Below are 25182 nucleotides of genomic sequence, written 5' to 3' on the forward strand. Positions count from 1 at the left end.
GGTGGGGGGCGCTGACGCACAATTTTTGAAAGGGGGCGCTGGAGGAAGAAAGGTTTAGAACCACTGGTTCACCGGATATCGGGTTGACCACGAAATGTAGTCGATGATTGCGAGCATAAAGATCTAATCCGGAAAGGGATCACGATTTGAAAATATTAAAACCAGCTGACCACTGTGGTCAGTGGCCACCCCGCCGCTACAGGCGAGACTCTCTGTACCCCATCAGCAGCAATGCATATTGAGGCCGTTGTTTAACTCTGATTATACTGATAAGTATGAAACCTGAACTCTCTGCTTGAGCTCATACGACTAACAATTGACGCATATGTCGGATCACTGCTGCAACACTCAAGGCAAACAAGCGTTATATTTCAGGGTGCTTCATTCCGTACAAACTCCATATCAAGTAAAATCAGTAGGTGTCCATGCTTCAATTCCATAGCGAAACTACTGTAAATCACAAACAATATTGAATCATCGATAAAACGTGTTAAAATGTTACATAATCCTGCGATAAAGTTAGGATGCATAAATGATGGACGATTTTGAAGAATTTTGGAGCAAGAATGTACAACTTCATCACAATGATTCCATGAAGAAAATCGACATAATTGGAAGCGGAATATCTGAAGGCTACAATAATGCTTTTTTATATTTTATACATAGTAGTAAAGAATAATTATGAAGAGTCGACCTACATCATGCATAAATACTGCAGTGTGGTTATTATGGAAAATGAAAAAAACTTCAGAACCAGGTGACGTCACAAAAATATGCAAACAAGAATTGCAGTGTACTACCCCACGGTACAGTATAAACCTTAGCACCAACGGTCTTGTGTACAGGCAATTTAAATTTGGTCATGAAATTCCAAGAATAAATCATAGGTACGGTTAACATCTAGGCCGACTGTGCCGCTTTGATAATAGTGTGATGAATATGTATTGATTCCATGGCTAAGCTTTGAATGTATACGAAATGGTTTCAAATTATGTCAATTAATTCAGGTGATAAAAACAGACAAGATAATTTGCAAAATGATTCCGTGCAAAAGCGAGTAACATGATACAGTTAATGTTACTAGATTCAGAAGGCAAGTGTCAACAACTACATAGAAAAGGATGATATTATGATGGAAAGAACTGCGAACAGTGTTTGCAAATTGGTTATAAATCATGGAACGGGCGGAACAGTTTGGATAACGAAAATAATTTCAGCAATTCTGCATCGAGTCATGTACAAAATTGAAGAACGGATGAAATAATGCTTTCCAGCTCAAGTTTTGAAGAGTGCATGTGCATCGTTACTTAATGCTTGGTAAGAAACGTCATGTGGTAGAGGAATCAGTATCCAAAATCGAATGATATATACAAGACAAGCGTCCCAAAAAAGGACGGGCTCTTTACACCACCATGGCGCAGTAATGTTGTTGAAGATCACCGTGCAATCGTACATACATAATCGAATGATAACTGATTACGCGAGCTAGTAGGGCACATGTTACATATGTGCCACCGTGTCAATATTCTTGTGATTTTGCAATGAATTATTTTTTAGATTTCTCACGCGCTGTAATACAAATCGACTTCTCATTATTGAGTTGACTTTGTTATTGCGTAACTTTATCAGAATAGAGCGGTCCCATTCTGGTAGCTCACTTCAGTTGCATATCCGAAATTGAATTGGTTCGAGGTCCATCACAGTAACAAACCAGTCGTCCATGATGTCGTAACAAAAGAATTTCAACCTGGAGCATGGTACAGCCACAGTATTAGTGCATTTCGGTGATATTTTGTGGACATACCATACATCAGTGGTTCTCAACGTTTTGTCTTCGCGGACCCCTTTTTGACTATCACAGACCCCCGCGGACCCCGCAGGTTTTGATTTAAATTTAGCTCAATTATCATGCAACCGTCAATTGTCAAGTAGAAATATTAAATGTAGGCTTGTGATTAACAGCGACAAAATGACTTTTGTTGAAAATAGCTCCATATGTAGAAATTAGGTCGATTTTTCTTAATTCAAAGCGAATTTTGCAGCTGCATTTCTTGAAAATACGCGCCTTCGATTTGATATGGACGAGCACCAAAAAAATCCATTTCGACGAAGATCGGTGGAGGCGAATGTAAAATGTAACGCTTCCGATGGCACTTTTCGTATGGCCGCAACATGAGTCACCGAAATTGAGGACCATATTTTTTCTATGAACATATCACGTCGAGCCTATAGTCATTTCTATCGAGAATCGCATCTTGAAGATATTCTGGAATAGTGGTTATGTAGGCCTATATCACAGGAGAGGATTTCGTGGTGGGACAGATTAGGATAAGAACTTCATTAATTTCTATTTCAAACGACTGTTTAACAATTTACTGAGACTAACGACTTCACATCTAAAATGACTTTGCACAGTGGGATATTTCATCCCAGACGACCAATCTGATAATGTGAGTCATGAGGTTTTAGAAATTGTGGAGCGAAACGGTTCATGCTATCCCTAATTTAAAAAAATTATAAATTAGGTATTCAATCATTTTAAAAATTTAGAGGTTTCGCGGACCCCGTGAAAATGCTGACCCCCGGTTGAGAACCACTGCCATACATGCTGCATTGGGAATAGCTTCAAACGGAGGCGTACGTTATTGCCAGAGGTGGTCGAAGTAGGCAGCGTCGCTACTCAAGTAGCCTATCCGCACCAGTGACCCTAGCTTGATTGGTATCAGTAAAACAATGTCAGTTTTCATTTAACCTGAGCTGATGGATCAGTGTACACTGTACATCCTACTGTGCCGTGGTGCTGTAAACAGGCACTGAATGGAAATTAGCATGTGCAAAATGATGAAGAGTCCGTGCTTTTCTGTCACGCTAACGAATCTAACGTAATATCTTGGTTCTCTGTGTCGAGTCGTAAAATAGTAACGTCGGAACCGGTCGTTATTGGTTGGTCCGGCCCTCGAGAGTACATCAGTAATGGAAGTTCGGCAATCTTCACATGAAGCTCCTGTATGCTTGAGTCCAGACAGGTTTCGTCGATACACCATTTGGACGGTGGAGTCTGAAATACGGGCAAACATATCACAACCAGTTGCGCAACTAGAAAATGTTCAGCTTTCCTAAATCAGATCACAATTGGAACGATGGGTACAGTTTCCTTCCAATTTAGATACAATTAAAATGACTGCATCCACAAAAACATGGAAATTAAATTCAATTCCAAAGAAATACAAATAACAAAGGGGACACCCTGACCCGTAGCGTCACCCACATACACATGCATCCCGTAATCACAGCCATAGTCATTACAAGCATCGATTGAATATCACAGGAAACGTGGCTGATCAGCGGTAATTTGGAGTATTTTTAAAATATGCTGTTGGTATCAAAGAATTTCCGAGATTTGCTATTGCCGTTACAAATAACCCAAAAGCAATACCAGCGCAATGAAATGCTCTATGGGTCATATGTCATGATGCTTCATTTTTCCCTATTAGACGTAGTTCCTTCCATATTCCGAGCAGAACCTCGGTAAACGCGCCACAGAATATTTGTAAACCAGAAACCTTTTTCGAAATGCAACAATGGTTGAGAGCAATGCGAATTTTCACCTCTGCATGCAATTTTGATGATCATTTGCATTTTCGCAATAAGTTTGATCTGATTTATTACTTTTTTAATGAGTCGCTTGCAATGAGAGTTACAAAAAAAGCACAATTCATCTTTTGAACTTGAATGGACGAGGAGGACGTAGTTTGATTTTTGTCCTTAATGTTCTTTTTGCAGCATATACACCGACTCATGATATACATACACACGATCTGTGCCTATGCATACCATGAGTGCATGATGTGCATATGTCGTTGGACAAGGAAGGTGCAGATATAGCCTGTTACGGCTTTCTAATTCTAGCACCACCCATATATGCTATCCCAGTATGATATAATCCATACTGACACGGCCAAATTTTTCCACTTATGAATCGCATGGTCTCACTGGTTTCCAGAATTTCAACTCTACTTTCAATCTTATATCAACATTGCCTGTTTTCAACATCACCACTCCGGCTGGGAACAATGATTTGAGTTGAGCAGCGAGAGATGGTCTTTTATAAGTACTGACATTATGTGCTTCTTGCAACTGAGAGCTCATTTATCAACAAGAATGATAGTATCGATACTATTTTTCACTGTGGAATCCTTGAGTTACTCGACTGGACTTGAAACCTAGTTACAGCCACGTAAAATCACTCAAGGAATGGAGCAATGGTTCTCAACAAGGGGTCCGCGAAGCATTTTCAAAGGGTCAACAAAACTCGGAAATTTGCAGAACGATTGATGACTAGGGCGATTTTTTTTGACATGTCAAAAAAGTCAAAATTAGGTAAAAATTATAGCGTTAAGTCAAAAAATGTCAAAATTGTTTACAAAGTTGAAACTTTTTTGCAACCTGCATTTCGTTTGTGTCGTAGATTTTGCGCTCTCGTCTCTCGGTGAACTTATCAATTGACATTTCGCAGCTTATAGCATATTTATAGGCCTACCGTTGTAGACGGCCCATTGACCGCTTATCATAAATCCGAAACATTCAAACGAAACAAATAGGTTGACATGGTGTTATGCTCAGTACCGCAATATCCCAACTGAAGCAAGACTGCGTGGGCATTGCATGGTTCTTATATCAAGCAGCGCATGATGTGCCAACAACTGCTGCTGTTGAACGTTCTTTCACCGTTCTTGGCGAGCTACTTTGTAAGGACAGACACTTTCTACCCAAGAATGTAGGAAAGTGTCTTTTGTTGTACTACAAACATTTTGAATTCTTTCTACCATAATGCGTAATGTAACTACTGGGATTCTTCATAGGGCCAGATTTCGTCAAAATAACGTTTTTTCATGCAAAAATTTGTCAGTTTTTGAGGAAAAAACTTTTTTTTCCACGCCAAACTTCTTCGTAAGGACAGACAGTTCCAACCAGAAATGAAGATTTGTAGTACAATTTAAAATATGAGGGAAAACACCTACTTCACATACGTTAGGTCAAATTAGGTCACATACGTTAAATCAAATTAGGTCATTAAGATTTTTGAAGTAAAAAAATGTCAAAATTTTGATTTTTTAGGTCAACATCTTCAGTTTTTTAGATTAAAAAAATCGCCCTACTGATAACCTAATTTGTATTTCTTTGAATTAGGTAAATTACGAGGCAGATTCGCTTCATATATGCTAAAACTTCAAGACTCACATCAACGGGATGGACATTTTGTTGTGGTCTGTGGAAAAATTGAAAAGTTGGATTAGTAAGGTCAATCAGGGTGACATTGAAATTTTTGCAAAACTCCATTTACTCCTGTGAACCACAATTCCAAAGTGAGAGGCTTGATGGAAATGACTGGGCTGGACATTATATGTTCATTAAAAAACCTGTTAGCTACTCAATTTTGTTGCCATATATGTTGCGGTCATACCCAAATGTGTCGTCGGAAGCGTTACGCGTTAATATTACATTCGCCACCACCTATAGCATATATGCAGAAATGGATTTCCGTCATCCGTCCATAGTAAATGGAATGCGTGGATTTTCAAGACACAACCATATTTAAAGAAATGCAGTTACAGAAATCGCTTTGAAATAATACTACGATGTTATTTTCAAGAAAAGACATTTTGTTGCTGTTCATTACTAGCCTGCAGTTCATATTTGCATAAGACAGATTACCCATGCACGGTAATTGCGCTAAATTTGAACTAAAATGGGTGAGTGGGTCGGCGGGGGTCTATGGCGATTCAAAAAGGGTCACGCAGGCAAAAAGGTTGAGAAACACTGGAATAGAGTAAGCCTATATGCTATGTCGACTTACATTCATGGAGCCTTGTTCCACACACGGTTTGACAATCATTTCTGTACCTTTCACCGTATCTGTCTTGCCGAGAACTTCCGGTTTGCTTTTGCTCTGTAATAATTGAAAATTACGTTGGCGGCTTGAAATCAAACAACATTGAATGTGATTGCCTGAAGTTGGTGATATTGGAACAGTCGGTGGCTAGGGAGTTTTTGAAAATAGAAAATACTAACTAGTTCGTTATCTTGTAGGGCAGGGGCGGGCAACATACGGCCCGCGGGCCGGATCCGGCCCACGAAGGGATTTTGTCCGGCCCGCGGACTGTTTTCCGTCTTACATGATAATGTGGCCCGCGGCCCTAGTATGCCAAGATCCCCCACTACTTGCTCACTCGGTTCAATTTTGGTGACTGTATGTCATTATATACGTGTATGCGCATTGCGCAGCGTGCGAGAGTGGAGCGTGTACGCGTAAATTCGTCGAAGCGAGAATACATTATCGGCATTTACGATGTACTCAACCCTAATGCCGTTTGTGGTAATCATGGTGTTTGTCGACTACAATGGTCATTTACACTAGGCTGATATTTCTTATTTTTGTTTCCGTAACTGCCGACATGTAGCACGGCACACTTCTCGGCTTTTGTGAGACACCGCTTATGCCAGTGGTTGTCAACTCAAAACGGGTCGCTGGCCACTATCCAAGTTTCGTAGGGGACGCAGGCCGCAATAGGCCACACAGTTAACAACGACGCTATCCCGTCACCGACTCAACCCCAATGAATTGATATCTTTGTAAATTTGGGGTACTGGACTTATCGAACGGCTTGAAATCTTAATTAAGGATTTGCACCGTGTGTTGATTGATCAGAGAGAACCAGACATGGTGGCGCCTGTATGACAACGCTATTCTCAAATCCACATTGTCTTCGTCATTATCGGCGTGAAATGGCTGTGAAGTGACATTGCTGTCGTTAAAATATATTCATTAAATACGATTTATTCCTTGTATATGTGGATAAATGGGCGAATAATGTATCGATTCAGCAATCCGGCCCGCCAAGTACTTAATTTTCCTATATCAGGCCCTCCGACTGGAGAAGTTGCCCGCCCCTGTTGTAGGGGGTGGGTCAGTGTTTATTCAACTTTTTTGATCATAGGCCCCTTCAAGTTTTGTGGGTGACCCTCAAAATTTTAGGAGCCAATGACCAAAACTGGTCTTCATTCAGTATCATCAGTATGGCTTGGAATAATGACTCTAGTCTTCGAATCCGAATTCAGTATGAATCGTAATGATTTGAGTCGATTAGTGAGAGATGACTTTTCGAGTAATGAAACGATATGCCTCTTCCACTAAGAGTTAATTTATCATATCATATCAGCAAGAATTCTAGTTCTGATACACTTTATCTCCAAGTAAAATCCTTGAAAGCACAATCACTCGTATCGCAGCATACAAAACATGTAGTAAAGCTACGTATATTAGGGGAAATGATGTATCTGTGTAGCCGCAGACATGTAGGTATGGTTGCAGAAATACCAATACGTCTTCAACGTGATGTAAAACTGGCATTGTTATCTTTGTGGCCAGATAAAAGGTGCATATTTCAACTTAACGCACCATTCATATTGCTATGGCGTCATAATGAGTGATACTCGATTCTCAATCCAGTCACCAGTTACTCGATTTCGCCCGCCCTAATCAACAGTGGCCACTTTGTTTTGAAACAACACTAACAAGAAGCTCAGCAGCAGCAAAAGCAAAGTTGGACATTGAGCAAACTTACCATATTAGAAGATAGCGACACTTGACTTCCCATCGTAACAAAAAGGTCTTTGCGCGACATCGTTTCCCGAACCAGCATCGCCGACAACGCCACATCGGAAATCTCATCATCGTTGAAATGTTGCGGCAAAGACGTCACCATAACGTCCAAGTAGCTCCGCCGCTCCACCTTGTCCCAGCGGTCCTGTTTCGGCCACACCCCGGAGTCCGATCCAGAAGACGATTGCCCGTCCAAGTTTTCATTCCTCTTGTGCTCCCCATCCTCGTCGTCAACGTAATGTTGGTTCACGATTGAAAATTTGGCAAATTCCTCTTCTGCAAATAGTTCCTCTTGATCGTACGAATCATATTTCTGCTTTGCGTCTTTGTAGTGGATGTCGCACGGATATGACCTGCAATAATGCGGAATTTAATCCACTCAGAAATGATCACTAATAACAAAGTACGACTGTTGGTATACTCTTCCTTGCAGTCCATTACTGTTTGCTGAAAATGACCCTTAAAAGAGTGTCAGCCGAACATATTCGGGTTGATTTCAATAGCAACATTATTCAATAACAAAATTTGATGAAATTTTTGTTTGGCTTGATATTTTTATGGTTCAACCTCATTGTAAGGAGCTGATTTCAAAAATGTAATTTGTTGTAAGGCTGAAAAGTAAAATATGACCGAAAGCTGGAATCAAGGCGCAATTGGATATCTAGATAAGTAATTAGAGCGAAATGTGAGTAAGATAAGTAAAGTTCGAATCTAATCTGTGAAATGTTTCCACCCTACTCGTTTGATTCCAATCCTATTTTTAGTGTACCGAAAATGCTGCAGGAGAACTGTACCGTGCGGAACGAGTCAAGGTTGCTGTACAGACCTTTGACATTGTTGTGCTTATGACAATGAACTATGATTTGATATGAGCTGATTAATGCGAACTTGACTTTTGTTGTATTTCTTTCCGATTCAGAATACAATCGGATTACCAGATTTTTGGCAGTTCATTAATTAATAATTATATCATTCTAATTTTAACCTAATTTGCAAAAGCTGAACTGCTTCGAGGGGAACCTGAACAACATATTCTTATTATTATCATTTGATTCGAAGTTGATCAAAACTACTTTACACAAACACATCTGAAATCAGGTATTTTTCATTACTCAGGAAAAAAAAAGCAAAGAGGGTGATAGTCCAAAAATGATTACATTTTTGAAATAAGCGCCCCATAAAATCTAATAGGGCATACAAATACTGCTATGTAGCGTATGATAATAACAAATGATATATTCATAAAATATTGCCAAAGTTATTCGATTCAAAGCTTTTCGGCTGATTCTCATCAGCAGCGAAATTCAGTTTAATGCACTCAACAGAATTTGCAGAAATATCATGAACTAGACTTTGCATGACTACAACAAGTCGTTTTGACACCTTCCTATCTTTTTATTGTGTCGCAGTCTTGTTGTATTTTGAAATGATGAAAATAGTAATAAGCTGATACTGTTTGCTTATAGAAATTCCGATTAGAAAAGAGAATTTCTAGTTCCGCATCCACCAAGAGGTCAGTTCGGATATGATTACATCTTATCTTATTCGTGATGAAATGGTAGACACTGGAATTTGAAATACGATCATGACGCGCTATATTACCTCTATTGATATCGATATGAGATCAAAAAAGCACTATGTACAAACAGCTGTCGTCGGATGAGTTGTGAAAGAAAACAAGGGAAATCGGCATGATTCGTTTCGTTTTCGTTACTTTTAATTACGAGTATCATTAGAAATAGTGAATGGGTATTATTTTAGTATCGAACTCGAGAGCGCTTCCTAACCTCCAAATCAAATGGCACTTTTATGGCATTTTGTCAACAGTGATCCTACTCGTAGTGAGACGAACACAAACATTATATTCAAGAAGACTGAAATGAAACCAATTGTTTGCTAGACATTTCCTATTTGAACAGGCCATTTCTCGGCTCTCTTTTGAAACCATGTCGTTTTATGACACCAGGTAATCGATACTCGGCAGTTTTGCTATTCACAAACAACCATAAACAAATTCCTGATAATGTAAGCGTAATATGCTGGAGTAGGCCAAAACTATTTTGTGTAAAAGTCAGAAATTAAACATCTGTGAATTTTGTGTATTCAGATAATGGTGAAGAACATGACAAGGTAGTTGAGACAAAAAACCTCACTTTTTACCAATAGCTTCATTCAATATTCCAAATTTGACACAAGTATTATCCCGATGATTGTCCATCACCAAGTGACAAGTTATCTTGTAAACCGAAGCAACCAATGTAAAATTGACTGAATTACATACTGAAGAAAATATGTTCGCTGTTTTAATTCCAGACTGTAAAAGTAGGCTACTAGTGAGAATGGTGATGCTACTGAATTGCCCAACATAGTAGAAATAGCAACTTCTAACAAACTACCAATCTAGTTAGCTGACCGTCAACCGATTACTGTTTGATTTGTAGTTCTAGTTCAGACCTGGGCAAAGAGCGGCCCGTCGAGATATTCTGAGCGGCCCACGAAAGGTTGCTTGGAATTCAAAATATAAAACCGGATTAAATCCATAGGCTGTATAAACTGAATCTGAAATTCATTTACTTTCAAGCCTGTTCATTAAAACGCCACGATGACGCAGCCTACATACTTCAGTTACTTCACATGCGTTATCCAGATTCGAATGCGGATAGGGGTTTAAAGAGACTTCAAAATGTATCATGTTCAACATTGTTTCGAAATATGCCGTCAAAAAATATCATTTTTGGGTAAAACCGTCACTTTTTCATTTCCTAATAGCAACAAATCCACTGAGCAGCATTTAGTGTAATTCGCTGCTTTCAATTTAGAAATAAAATGTTGAAATTTTTGACTGGGCCCGCTAACGTATTGTTTGCTTCTTATTTGGCCCGCGGAGAAAAATAATTGCTCGCCCCTGTTCTAGTTCTAGGTATGTGAAAAGTTTGGAAAAGTGAGTATAGTTCCAGTTCTAGCTAAACATCTTGAAAATCCAGTAGTTTGTACAAATCTGCCTTTGACAAACTTGATCTCATGAGATTCATCAATGTAACAAGCACGGTGAGAAAGCAGCAAAGTCCTCCAAGTCAAGAGACTTGGAATCCAATTAGTGCAAATTTCAGTAGAAGGCTCACATATTCAACCACTGTACCTTCTTTGCACAATTGCCTTGGTGAAAGCCAAGCTCTTTTTGAGGCTGCCTTGAATAGCACCAAGCTTTGAGCCGGGCGCATCGGCAGACGTATCGCCACCAGAGAATCCGTACGACGCCGTCAGACCGTATCTCAGAAAGTTGCCGTTCTTGTCGTGGAACTTACATACAGGGATACTTTGGATGCAGCCTGCAATAAAACGGTCGTGATCAAAGTAAATGGTAAATCATCGGTAGGGCTGGCCACAATAATTCGAGTAGGGCAGTGACGGACGATTCTTTCAAGTACTGAGATGATATACTCTTTCAGTAAGATTTCATTAATTAGAGAATGATAGTCGCGACACGCTTTTCCACTGCGGAAGCTATGAAACCTCGATTGGGTGTATCACAGCATACGATACATGTACATTATACATTTGTACAACCAGAAGAACGTTAGCGAAAATGACATATCTGTAAAGTTGTGTGATCCACAGCATTGTCAAAAAGTGAAATGAAATTGGTATGATCGAAGAAACACCAAATTATTGTTAAAGTGACATTACATTGTTTGTCATAGCATAAAAGTTCATATTTGAACTTTCCGTATCACTCATGCGGTCGTGACTTGTGACATCATATTGAGTGATAACGGAATACTGGACTGGAGGCCTCATACTAGACTCACAATCAACCTGTTCACGTATTCGACGTGGCCATGCCATTCGAGCATTTGGCGAGCTACCGTGCGGACGTGTCTGATTACGCTCACGGGACCGACAATCAAAGGCGTGTTCTCTATCAAGAACTGTTAGAGTATGTCTCGCTCAGGAAAGGTCGTATTGAATGAGGAAGAAATGATAAAGAAGATATTGCCTTCGCTGCTAGAAAAGCTAACAGGAGAGATCAACAACATGCTGCAAAAAAACCAAGATCGGCTGTTAGAGGAGATTGCCACCATCAAGAGCAATACCTCCGAGATATCTGCTAAAATGAACAAACTTAATACGAGACTAGATGCGCTAGAAGAACAGGTTCAGAAGAACCTAACAGATGTGGAAGCCAATCGAGAAAGTATCGAGACTGCATTTAGTCGCATTGACGAGCTCGACCGCATATCTCGCCTCGACTTACTAGAATTTCAAGGCATTGTGGAGAAAGAAAACGAGGATACAAAGAAAGTTGTTATGGATATCTGTAAAGCGATCGGGGTAAGTCTGGATGAAGAGGACCTATCATTATGCTATCGTAAACCTCTCGGAGATGCTACAAAAACAGCCCCTATCATGGTGAAATTCTTCGATCGAACTATCCGAGATGAGATCTACTTTGCAAGATTGTAACTTCGCGACGTTTCGAGCGCAAAGTTGGAAAATTGCAGCTCAATCTTCATCGCGGAAAATCTCACCGAGAGGACCCACAAGTTATTGTATGACGCTCGTCAACTGAAAAAGAAGCAAAAATTTGATTTCCTTTGGACCAGACATGGGAAGATCTGGGCAAAAAAGAACGTTGACTCATCAGCATTTCTAATCGAAAAACATAGTGATCTAAAGAAGATCCTGTGAGTAACTATTCTCCCTCACGCAATCTATTCATATTAAGCGCATTATTTTTCATTCTTTCATTCATTATTATGCCTTTGCCCCACTATTCCTTTGATCTTGCTAGTAGGCGACATGACAAACACAATATCAATGCCACGGACTGTTTGCAACCTCAATCAGACCTCCATGAAGGTGCTGATTTGTCCCCAGAAAGCTTCAACTTTAACAATGTCAAGAAATGTGAATATGTTTGCCTAGATAAATTGACTGATATCTTATCGGGATCCTCCAACCAAGATCGATTCACAATATCTCATTTTAATATGAGATCCCTCCAGAAGAACCATGATGATCTTTCTGAAATTATAACGTCGCTGAATAGTATGCCTACTCTCATCGCTATTTCTGAGACCAAACTCAAATCTGATCCGACTTCTAATATAGCATTGGATGGATATACGCTCCTGCACTCACCGACCCGTTCCAATGCGGGCGGGGTAGGCCTCTATATCAAATCTAACCTGCGATTCACTGTGCTAACGGCCTATAATCTTGCGTATCGAGACTGTGAGCAGCTATGGGTCAATTTAGAAGATTTCCAGCATAACAGGTCCCTAATCATTGCAATCATATATAGACACCCTAGATCTAGCGTGGATGATGTCACCGAATTCACAGAAGAAATGAATCGAGCCTTGTGTAAAATTAACGAAAATTCGAACGATTGTTTCGTCATTGGAGATTTTAATGTTAACCTCAAAGCAAAAAATAGCCCGACTGTGAACCGATATATCAATATGTTACGATGCTGTAACTTCGTACCATTAATTTCCCAACCGACTAGGTATTCGGACAGTTCTAGTACTCTTCTTGACCATATTTACACGAATTTAACCACCCGAGAAATCCAACCGTGTGTGTGCTCATATGTAATATCTGACCACTTGCCTGTTTTTGCGATAGTTGATTTGAAAACTAGCAAATGCAAACCCTTGCGTTATTATAAACGTGACCTCGATGGTATCGATCCTTCCCGTCTAGCAACCGAATCTCAATATGTGTTCTCTAGATTATTTGACAAACCCTTAACCTTGAGCAATTTTGAAGCATACTTCGATGCTTTCAAGAATGCCATTGACGAGTTATTGAACAGTCATGCTCCTCCGATCACACTCAGCAGGCGCGACCGTAAATTACTCCGCAAACCTTGGATATCGAAAGGTATTCTGATCTCTATCAGACGGCGTAACACAATGCATTATCCTCTTTTTGTTAAGGGCAATGCTGAGCAGAGAAAATTTTATAAAACTTACTCGAATAAGTTAACTCGTATCAAAAAAAGGGCTAAGGAAAACTATTTCTTGAAAGCTTTCGTAGAGAATAGAAATAATCCGAAAAGGAGGTGGAAAATGATCAACAGTATCATTCATAGGGATTCTAAAACCTCGAGTAAGCAATTGAGTATCACTGATTTGACTGGCGAGATGATGATTACCCCGGGTGAGATTGCTGAATCGTTTAATGACTATTTTTGCACGTTAGGTCCATCGCTAGCGCGCGAATTGCCATCGCCGACTGAGCGCCAGTCATTTGCTTCGACTTCCTCGAAATCCATTTATTTGAGATCCACATCGCAAAGAGAAATTGTACAGACTATAGCTGGCCTTCGCAGCAATAAGGCTAACGGTGTAGACGGCATCCCTGCAGCTTTTCTGAAATTAATTTGTCCGTACATCTCTCCACTAGTTTGCAAGATATTCAACTTCTGTATAAATAATGGAATCTTTCCGTACCCCCTAAAAATAGCGAGAGTAGTCCCAATCTTCAAGCAAGGAGATGACACCAACAGAAGTAACTACATACCAATTTCTATACTACCAACCATGGCTAAAGTGTTCGAAAAGCTAGTCCATATGAGGTTGATGGATTTCCTTGATAAAGAAGAAATTCTGTCGAAACAGCAATTTGGTTTCCGGGGAGGATTCAATACCTCCCAGGCAATTCTCGATGTGACGGAGAAATACTATAAGGTAATTGAGCAAAACAAAGTGGCATGCAGTATATTCCTTGATCTCAAGAAAGCGTTTGATACCGTTGATCATGACATCCTTCTTGCCAAGTTATCGGCCTGCGGTATCAGGGGTGTCGCCAATGACCTTTTCAGATCTTACTTGAGCAATAGATCTCAATGTGTCGATATCGGTGGCATCAACTCGTCGCCTGGCGCCATACGATGCGGTGTCCCTCAAGGGTCTGTTCTTGGTCCGACATTGTTCTTGATATATATCAACGACCTAGCTAAATCCACATCGATGGAAACCACCCTATTTGCTGATGACACGCACCTCTTCGCCTCGTCAGATTACGTTGATGAGCTCAATGCGAAGCTTAATAGGGAAATGACTTTGGTATCCAAATGGATGATATGTAATAAATTAACGCTGAATGCTGCCAAAACCCAGATTATATTCATTAGTAACGTCATAAGTACTAAAGAATATCGCACTGTTAGTGTAATGGTAAATGATAAGACGATAAACCCTTCTAGGGTTGCAAAATATCTTGGCATATTCATTGATGGCGATCTATCCTGGAAGGACCATACCCAGAAGCTAGCGGTTAAACTCTCCCGTGGTGTTGGCATCTTACGGCGCCTTAGACATCTAGTTCCGAAGACGGTGCTCCGAGAAGTGTATTTTGCAATGGTTCACAGTCACTTGCAATATGGAATTTTGAGTTTGGGCTTCTGCAACAAAAGTACTTTGCATCCAATACAGGTGATTCAAAACAACGCCATTCGTGCCCTTACGGGGTCATTTCGATGTAATCTTGGGAAGTCATATCGGGAGTGGAGAATATTGAGAGTTGTAGAAATTAAATATCTGGAAGTAGCTAAATTCATGTATCGTTTTCACAATAAACAGCTTGCCTTTAGTTTGGAGGATGAATTACAACTATCAACATCCACCCATAGTCACAATATCAGATTTTCAGCCGCACCAAATTATCGCCACAATTTAGTAAAGAAGGAATTCTGCAAAGGATCTCTTTTGATAGCCGGTCCTATCATCTGGAATAATGTACCCATTACAATTCTAAACGAAGCTTCAACGGTTTTAAAAAATCACTGATAGACTCTTTGCTGGACCCTTCTAATCAACCTATTGGTCTGTAATTGATGCACTGTTGTTGTTGTTGCTGTTCGAACATGGCTTTCTTATGTGTATGTTGTTCGTTTATACCGATCTCTTTTATTTTTGTGTTTTCGAAATTTATCATTGTGTTCGTCTGTCTCGTGAGTTATAATTTGTATGCTCTATAGGGAAGGGATTGACTAGATGACTTCTCGGTCGTATCGTCCCTTCCCTGTCCATACCGATTATTTGAATGTTTCAAATTTTCCTGGTGAGACGAATTTAATAAATGATCTATCTATCTATCTATCACTCATCGGAAGTGGTTAAAATAGTCAGCGTTGCTACTCAAGTAGAGGTAATGGCGTAAATTTCTACAGCAATCCATTTCCAAGACATATCAAAACTACTTGAGGTGGGCATAGAGAATGGAGGAAAAGTACTCCAGCAAGTAGACTTGGCCCAAAACGTGTATCAGTTTAGCCGAGGTGGAGACTTTCAAAATTTCTTTTCAACTAAGGCAAGATTACAAGTGACACTGTAAACATGTGCGATTCAGTTACTGAGGCTTTCTCGCCTAGTTGTCATGACAATTTCACTCCCAAAAGTGACGCAAGCATATTCCGAAACAGCTTTCTACTTCTGCCTACTTGCGTACTCGCAAAAGTACAACTAAGCTCATACCGGAACACTCTTGGAGGTACACGACTTCAATATAAAATTGAATAATATAACCATATCGAAATCAACCCGAATCTTTCGGATAGCCCTCGTCAAGGGTAATTGTCAGCAACTAGTAGAGAATGGAGAAGAACAGCGTATATTAACAGTTGTACACACAAAGTGATTTTGAATTCTATACCAGTTGCTGGCAAATATCCCTGATAAGTGTCAGCCGAACATAGTCGGGTTTGTTTCAGTAGGATTAGGCCCACACGATGCAACTCGTCATACCGTAAATGGCATGCAGTACGGCCGTCTCAGGGTCCGCGCTACGATGTAATTCCTTGCCGACAAAGTTATTGACAGAGGGAGGAATATATCCGAGCGTAGGCAGGCTGGTGTGCAACGTTCCCGATTTTAAAGACTCGATCTTGAATTCGAGAACGGCTCCGACGACAGTAGAGAAAAACGGCAATTTTCCGATCACCAGGATCCTAAAAAGAGACAATACGTTGATGGACGCCACGGCATTGGTGCTCAACCATGATAGCTTGTGGAAGGCTAATATTTCAAAATAAATTTTGCAGAGTGTTCAACTTTCAAATCAAATGAAATCAAGCAAGAATGTCATGACTCATGAGTCCGGCCGATATGGTATTTTTGAGCCGATACCATACCAGGGTTATAACCAAGTCACAAATCAATCCCTCTTATAGTTTTGACCCGAGCCAAGTCGAGTCATTTTCAATTCACCACCGAGTCAAGTCTGGGTCCAATTCAGCAAGCAGAGGGCCGAGTCCGAGTCACAATATTATGACTCAGGTCCGAGTCAAGTCATAGTGTTGATTTCTCAGTTTCCAGTTAACGCTGCATCATAGTTCTACTCCCTAGCACCATGTTGTGATGTCACAAAATTGCCAATATTTTTTCACCTCTACTAGCCAACACCGATATTTCTTTCAAAGTTTGATATTGACTCGTTATCATCATAGGCGAACTTATAATTGGCCGAGATGTGGTAATTACCACTCAAAAGTATACAAATCAGACCAAAGAATTGGAATTCTTTAATTTAATGATAAATTTGTTGCTGTCTCTTTGACATTACATCTGTTATGCATGGTTCTATCTGAGGTTCTGCTAGTATTGTTAAAACCACCAACTCAATGTAGACTGGTTTGTAATGTAGGCCTACTAACTCTACAGCTAATTGACGCGAAGATAACAGAAGACCATTAGGTGCAGGATAACGCCGTCAGCACAACACAATCTGCTAATTGTAATCACAATACAAATCGGGGTTGTTTTTAAAAGAAATACGACTTCGCTGTTTGCAAGATTTTATTATACTGTCAAACGTCACCACATTGTACTGTCAAAGTTCATTTAAAAAGTATTCTTAGCTTTTACAGATAACTAGTCCTAACCGTGTTATAGGCTAGGCCAGCTTGTTACAACACTTGCAGCATTGTCGTGTTGTAGAACATTGGTTCTCAAACTTTTTTTAGGCGAGCCCCCTTTATGATAGTGACAAATTTCGCGCCCCCTTATCGTCATATCACCAAATACAACCAGAATGCTAGCAATCCCAATGGATAGTTTGATGGCATGGAAGGTTATGACTGTTCATGAGAGAATTTTAAAATGTGAAAATCATACTATACACAGAGCAATGAAATGTATGAACCGGAGGTAAATCGCGCCGGGCGCAAAAGAATGTTTAGTTGTTCGCAGCTTCGCGGCCACTTCAGATGCGTTCACACCCCCCCAAGGGTGGCCGGCCCCCAGTTTGAGAACCACTGTTGTAGACCAACAAATCTACATCACGCCACAAAGCGTTATAAAATTTTAAATCAGTTTAAAATTCTGTATTTCATTTCTAGGAATTAATGGACAAGCCTCCAAGCTCTTATACACTTTGCAACTGAAACTAAATTTGTAATATAATCGGTGGACTGGCTGGAAAGTTGAGTCGGAACGGTGGTTGAGACCAGACTTGGACAACTAGATAATTTTCGTTGTCTAATTAGACTAATTAGGGTGAAATGCCAGTAATGTAATTCTAATCTAGTTTGCAAAATGTATCTATGCTCTCATTTCAATTCTAATCACATTATTGGCTTTCATGAAAATACTAAGGAGAACTGTATCTGGCAAAATGAGCCATGCTCGATGTACAGACATTTGCTATCCTCGTGCTAATAAGAATCAACTCTAATTTGGTATGAAGTGAACTTGATTCAATATCCAAGTTTTCGGGAATCCACCAGCTCTTTCATTTTAATCTAATTCTGAAAAAAAGTGTGTAGCTATCATACTAATTGTAATCTAATTTGGAAAGCTGAATATTTCCAGTTGTCCAAGTCTGGTTGAGACGAGCCCAGCAAACCCCAGTCAAGAACCACTGACATACATAGACTAAAGGAAAGAGAAAAAATGAAAAGTTATGGAAGGAATTAAGAAAACGGCTCACCCTTGAAAGGAGTCATCGTCATGACGAGTGGATTGTTCCGACAATATTTTCGTGACATACTCCGCTACGTCGTCCCCCTTGTCGAATTCTTTATGGATCGTTTTGATTCCGACGGTTTGAAGTCGCGGTTCAATGATGGAGCTCCACGCGCTGGTGGACAGGAAGATATTCGGGGAAAGGACCAGTAGTCTAGTGGGCCGGTCCGTACGAGCTGGACAGCAAATGAGAAGGATGGATTATATCACTTTACTGGATTTTCAAGATGAGAAACTAAAACTAGAAATTGTCTACCTGCCTACTACTTACACTTTGAAAGTTCACAACCAAAACTAGAACAATAAGTACCGTTGCTACATTTGCAAAATCCGCAACCACAACTGCAACTACTCACTTTTCAAAATCCGCAACCAGAGCGAGAACTAGAATCAGCTAACTAAAACAAACTACGGTAACTAAATTACATTTTGACGCTACTCACTTATTTTATATTTATTGGAAGCGGATCGGTTTTCCATGTGAGCATCAGTACAACAAAATCACTGAACAAAATTTAAGTTTGTATTGGGATGTGTTTCGACCCCCAAAAGCCACCCTCTGGCTACCCAACTGTTCGTAGTGATGACTGCGAGGTAGCAATGGCTGCAAGAACATCACACAACAGAACACTGGTATCACGATTCACGTCGACACATGTTTTCTAGTTGTGCGGCAACTAAATATGTTTTGAATACACAACTACAACTACTCGGAAAATCGGTAGTCAGTTGACTGTCAACCAACTAGGTTGCTAGTTTCTACAAATCTGCTCCTAACCCTGTGCAAAGTATGGTAGCCAGGTGGTCAAGTAGTCATCGTTGGTACTCAAGTAGATGTACAAGTGAATCGCAACAAGTAGCAAGCCGGGTTAAACCAAGTCACAAGTCAATATAATATATTATATAAATATACCGCCATATAAAGAGTAGTTGGGTGCTTTTCAAACATCCAAATTGACACAAACTAATTACGGTTGACCTTTAAACTTGATAGTTCCACTTCCACTGCATTTTAACTACTTCCGCTTGAGTAACCAGACGTGTCTAGTTCCATCACTTTGGTGAAGGCTTTTGTTATCTGAACTGCAGAGGTTTTCGTTCTTGGTGTGATTGTGATTATTACTCTTGAAAATATTTTATTATAAAAAAATATGACATATCAAGCTGAAAAGCATTTCATGATAGGGATCGAATCAAATTCCAAAAACATCAATTTCAAAAAAACAAACGAGTGAAGGTGTATTTCTGCTGGAATTTTATCAACAGTTACCACAAATGTTCTTGAAAATGCAGCATATTTCCATTGCTATGGAGCCACCACAAAGAAATCTGCTAGCGGATATGTACAAAAAAGAGAATTGAGAAAAAAATGCCCATTGAATAATATATTGATATCAAAATAAACCCGAATAATTTTGTCCGACACTCGTCTGGGGTAATCGTGAATCGTATATTGAAGTTTGGACCTCATAAAACTGCAGTTTGTCAATCTTATGCAAATACACGAAAAAGGAAGTCGATTGGAGTACAAGCTTTGGGCAAACAACGATTGTTTGCCACAATTTTACGGACTTTTGTATTCGTTAACAACAAACACCTTTATCGCATCTAAGACGCAACATGATACATATTGAAGCAATGGCGCATGCATTGATACCATACCTAAAATAGCTGCCTTAATCTTCGTTGCCCACTGGATACAGATTTCTCGGCTGTAGCACAAGAATAACGTCGACTGTTCACGGAGTTTTTCACCTTTGGCTCTTAAATAACAAACCAATTGGTTAAAAGCGGCAGCAGTGGCAGGAATCGGCATTTGGGTGTAAAGCTGAATGAGTTCTTCAATAAATCAAGGTTAATCACAAATTGTAGCGCAAATGCTAATAATAGTCATTTAGATTATATTTATACTGGATGAATTGAAAGTTTCGTTACCATATTGCCATGCACTATTGAAATACGGCCAAATGTAAAACCTTGAAAATAAGCTTCGAAAAGAGAAGTGGAGAGCCTAGACCAGTGGTTCTGTGGTTCTCAAACTTTTTCTCCCCCCTTATCGTCATATCACAAAATGCAACCAGAATGCTAGCAATCCCAACGAATAGTTTGATGGCATGGGAGGTTATGACTGTTGATGAGGGAATTGTGCAATATGAAATTTGGACTATACAGAGAGCAAAAACCATCAAATGGAGGGAAATCTGATGGACCGCGAAAACATTTTTCAGTTGACCGCAGCTTCGCCCTCATATGCTTTCACGCCCCCCAGCTTGAGAACCGCTGGCCTAGACCAGATCAATTGCATAATAATTGTGGCTGCATTCTGCATCAATGAATATACTACTATAATACTATATTTTGGGGTTTTGGTTAGATTCCGGACTAGAAAACTGCTGATTCGAAAAATTTTTTTGTTGTGTTGATTAAAAAGAAGTAATTTTTCCGACCCGACTCACGAATTATAGTAATACTGCAGATTCCAAGTCATTTATGGCGTTTTTTAGTTGTGCCTGTCCATTAGCCTGGCCATCAAAACTATCAAGGAGGGCGATTTTCCAAAAAGGAGGATATCTCGGCGTTTTCGATTTCCTGAAAAAGGAGGCCAAATCCTCCTAAAGGAGGACATATGGTAATCCTAACGAATGGGAATCAAGATATAATTTCTTTGGAATTTTGCATCACCAATATAACAAGTGCGTGAATTTGTGACTATTTTAACACAACTTTAGTCATTTAGGTTAGGATAAGTGATAGAGGGGAATAATGATTGTTGATCACTATTATACAAAAGTTATTTGCTGGGAAAATTCGCACATAACCACTCTTCTGATGGGGGCCGACCCCATAAAATATGTGAATGCCCTGGCTGCACACTATAGGCCTATCATTATTTTACAGGTTGCTCGTACACAAACGAATAACCAAGATGAAAGTGATTGGCGAAACAGCCACTATATCACGGTGATTGAATATATTAGAGAAAATTGCCAATAACTCTGGATGTCATTGGTCATTTTACGTTATTCGCGAACACGTGCTTTGAAATTTCAAATGAAGGCAGCTCTAATCAACTGCCAAAAGTATGCGTCCCGTCCCCAAATCTACTTTATGTGATTGCTTACTTGAGCACTTACTAAGATGTTATTTTCTACTTCAAGTAGTTAAAACATGTTTTAAAAATCGATACTACATTACTTCTATTTGCAAATGAGCAGAAATATACAGCTTTATTTCTACAGTTCTTCGTGAGTAGCAAATTTCACAAAATTGACTATCCGTGATGGCTTTAGTACCAGAATACCGGTATATCAAATAGTCACTATAAGATTTTACATGAAACTGAATTGAGATTAGGGCATTTACTTTAGGTAATTTCAAATTTCTATTCCGTACCAGTCCAAGTATGTACCACTACGTCAACTCGCCTTTGCAGATGATAAAACAGGATTGCAAAATTTGGATTTGCATTCGAAATGAAAATACAGAACGGCGGATCGCTATTTCGAAAAATGAATTGACTGATATCTGGAAAATGTTTACCCGACGGTGAAAATTGCGAATCCGATGGTTGTGATTGTTTTTGCTTTGACGTTTCTGATGTTTTTGAGTCGAACCGCAGATATTTGATGGATATACACGAAACCCGAATCAACCAACGATCCGTCTGTCTTGGTGTCTGAGAAAGCAAATTCAATCTGCTACTAACATAGAGACTACCTCTCTAAGCACACTGCTGAAAACAATTGAATCTAGGCCTACTTAACGACTTGAACAAAATGACAATATCAAGATATTAAATGCTCATAATGATTAGTAGGTCTACCTTATAATATATATGTCTGCATATCACAATCATACATGATATGGCAAATCATTTTATCGCAGAGTGATGCGTTTTGTACCCCTACCGATTGAAAATGTAATGTTTTACAATTTAGGGCAAGCCATCAAAAAATGAAATGTGATGTGGCCTGATATTGAAGTGGTAAATGTGAAAATCATGTTGGCATTGGCAGCATACAATATGTTCCGAACGTCTTCGTATTCGAACTGCACAGCTAAATGATATTCACACATTGTACCATTCCACTTTATCTCTGTGGTGTCGAGTCAGGCGTCATTGTTTCTTAACCGTTTGCAAAACTTGTCAGTGGCGCACATTATGAATTAAATGTATTTTCTTCTTTTTGGTTATGACAAAACATAGCCTACACATTTGAACTTTCCATATCATTCACTCGAATACTCAAACGCTCCATTATATAGCATCGCATCACCCAGGCACTCGATTTTTCTCAGCTCTACTGGTGGCTCTACTTACTATATTTGAAAAGTATTCCTTTACTCAGTTGTAGTTTTAACGCTCAGCCTTATCAGTAGGCCTATAGCGAGTGCGACAACTTACTGGATTTTGAAGGCTTTTTTGTAACCGGGCTAACGGGAGTCCAGGTGATTCTGTCTTCAAACATGGCAACGTCACAACTTGTCTTCTCGATAGAAAACAATGCCGATAGAATGGCTTTGTTGGCTTTATCGTGCTCTTCCGCCGCTTTTACATTCGGAATCGCCGTCCAAGGCCTGAAACATGATTTGGTAACTATATGTTTCTAGAGGTGTTGCCGCGATAAATGTATGAAAATGTCAACTGAAACCTTGCAAATGTCGATGTGTCTCGGTCTCGGCGAGATTTAACTCTTGATGAGGTGTGTGTGTTCGCAGAACTTGCTTGAAACAGAGAAGTAACTGAGAAATAAAGACAATTAGTGCTGGGAAAAATGTTAATTTTCGAGGACCAAACGAAACTTGTAAAGTAAGAGATAGAGAACTTCAATATATAACTGAATACCGTGATATATATTCGTGGTGAAAGAAGCCAACTACCGATTTTCAGCTGACACTGGTCAGTGCTAATCGTCAGTAAATGGTAGAGAATTCAAAATAACCTTGTGCATTAACAAATCAAATCTGATGTCACTAGCATGCAATTTGGAATGCCGGTAGCCGAATTATGGTGGGCAGAATTTGTAATTGGTATCAAAATCCCATAGTCTAATGCTGTGCTCAGAATGAGCTAGCGGTATCGTGAACCTTCCAAACATAGATGCATTTAAGAACATGAAAATCGGTGGCATACGACCTTTTTGATTTTGTGAACCCATTCATGTCGTTGTGAAGAAGTCGTTAACCAGTAGGCCTACTTGAAAGGCAAAGTGAGGTAAAAAGCAATATGAAAAATCCTGACTGTGAGGCTGTGTGGGCTGTGAGCTAAGAGTCAGCAAAGCTTTTGAATTGTTATGATAAGTAGGCCTAGTATTATGATCTGCATGTATACAAGTAATTTGTGCCTATATATCGGATCAGCCATTGGACTTTGATATTGCTGCAGCAGTCGGTTATGTTGTACTGTATTGAGCGAATTTTTCCCCTACTAGCGTCGTTGACAATCAATCCCAGCATGGTAGTAAGGTTGCTGGTCAGCAATACCACACCACACTTACTACCATGTCGTTGGCATGAATTGGTTTTGTGTGGTAATAAGACATGAATTCCTTCTTCAAACTTGCCAAATCAATACAAGAGTGCTGTGTCTGTCAGTAAGTATCATAGCCTTAAGAGTAGCAGACTGATATAGCCGAATCATACAACTAGTGACCAGAGCACAAAATTTAAATAAACTGATCTCAGTCGAAAGTAACTTCTACGCTGATTCCAAAAAAATAAATCTTGGCAGGGTACTGGAACCACACTAAATTGCCCTCGAAATCCGAGATTACAATCGCAGTTGCTTTCAGCCGACATAATTTAATTCTACGGTCTGGTCGTTAACTATGAGATTTAGCAACAGTAGGCTATCATCTTATTTGTAAATTCATTATGGTATTTCAAAACACTTCAAGACTACGATGTCAATAGATAGGTAGGTGTCGAAACGACTTGGAGTATAGTCTTTGAAACAGAGCCGTGCACACTGTATCAAAAACATAAAGGATGATATAAAACGAATAATGATGGAAATGAATGACGCATGCGTCAATAGACGAGATGGATATGTAATCTTGAGGGCTGAGCCCAGCTGACTGGTATAAGAGATCAACAAACTTCATGTATGATGTTAAGCCCACTTAAAACTCACCATCTTTACGCTCTTGCTTGTCTTCGGCACTTTCAACGAAAGCTTGCTGACTTTTCGACTTCGAAACATCAGCCACAACATTGGAAGTTCCCGTTTCAAATATCTCCCACCCAGGTTTCGGAGCTATTGGTTCGCTACTGCTAAAGTTTTGTGGCAAACTTGTGAGAAGTGACGGAGAACTCATGATGCCAGCACACGCAGGGCCAGACGTCAGCGTATCCAGGTTTTCGATCTGTAGTCCCGTTCTCCTTGTCAGATCATCTGAAACGCTGTACGCGGTAGCAAGGAAATCAGGCCACTGCAACAAGGGACGAGGCCCAGCAAAGCAACCAGCATCTATGTTGTCATGTCCTTCAAAAACAAAAGCTTTCTACTCCCCCGTGTGTATAGAATATTGCATAAACGGCATTCAC

General features: G+C 39.7%; 1 protein-coding gene across 1 annotated transcript; it reads right to left on the reverse strand.

The window, feature by feature from the left end:
- Positions 1 to 2691: 2691 nt before the first annotated feature.
- LOC145442432 (uncharacterized) lies at positions 2692 to 25182 on the reverse strand. Its single transcript, XM_080320339.1, has 11 exons — positions 24770 to 25182; positions 23289 to 23379; positions 23042 to 23214; positions 22177 to 22312; positions 20299 to 20399; positions 18602 to 18812; positions 16420 to 16622; positions 10803 to 10992; positions 7626 to 8016; positions 5858 to 5950; positions 2692 to 3058 (listed from the first exon to the last, which is right to left on the reverse strand). Exons 1-11 carry the CDS (start codon positions 24951 to 24953, stop codon positions 2864 to 2866), a joined length of 1968 nt encoding a protein of 655 aa, XP_080176465.1. The 5' UTR covers positions 24954 to 25182; the 3' UTR covers positions 2692 to 2863.

This window comes from Botryllus schlosseri, chromosome 7 (genome assembly GCF_051294905.1).
Source record: "Botryllus schlosseri isolate E-star chromosome 7, Bs_hap1, whole genome shotgun sequence".
Classification (NCBI taxonomy): Eukaryota; Metazoa; Chordata; class Ascidiacea; order Stolidobranchia; family Styelidae; genus Botryllus; species Botryllus schlosseri.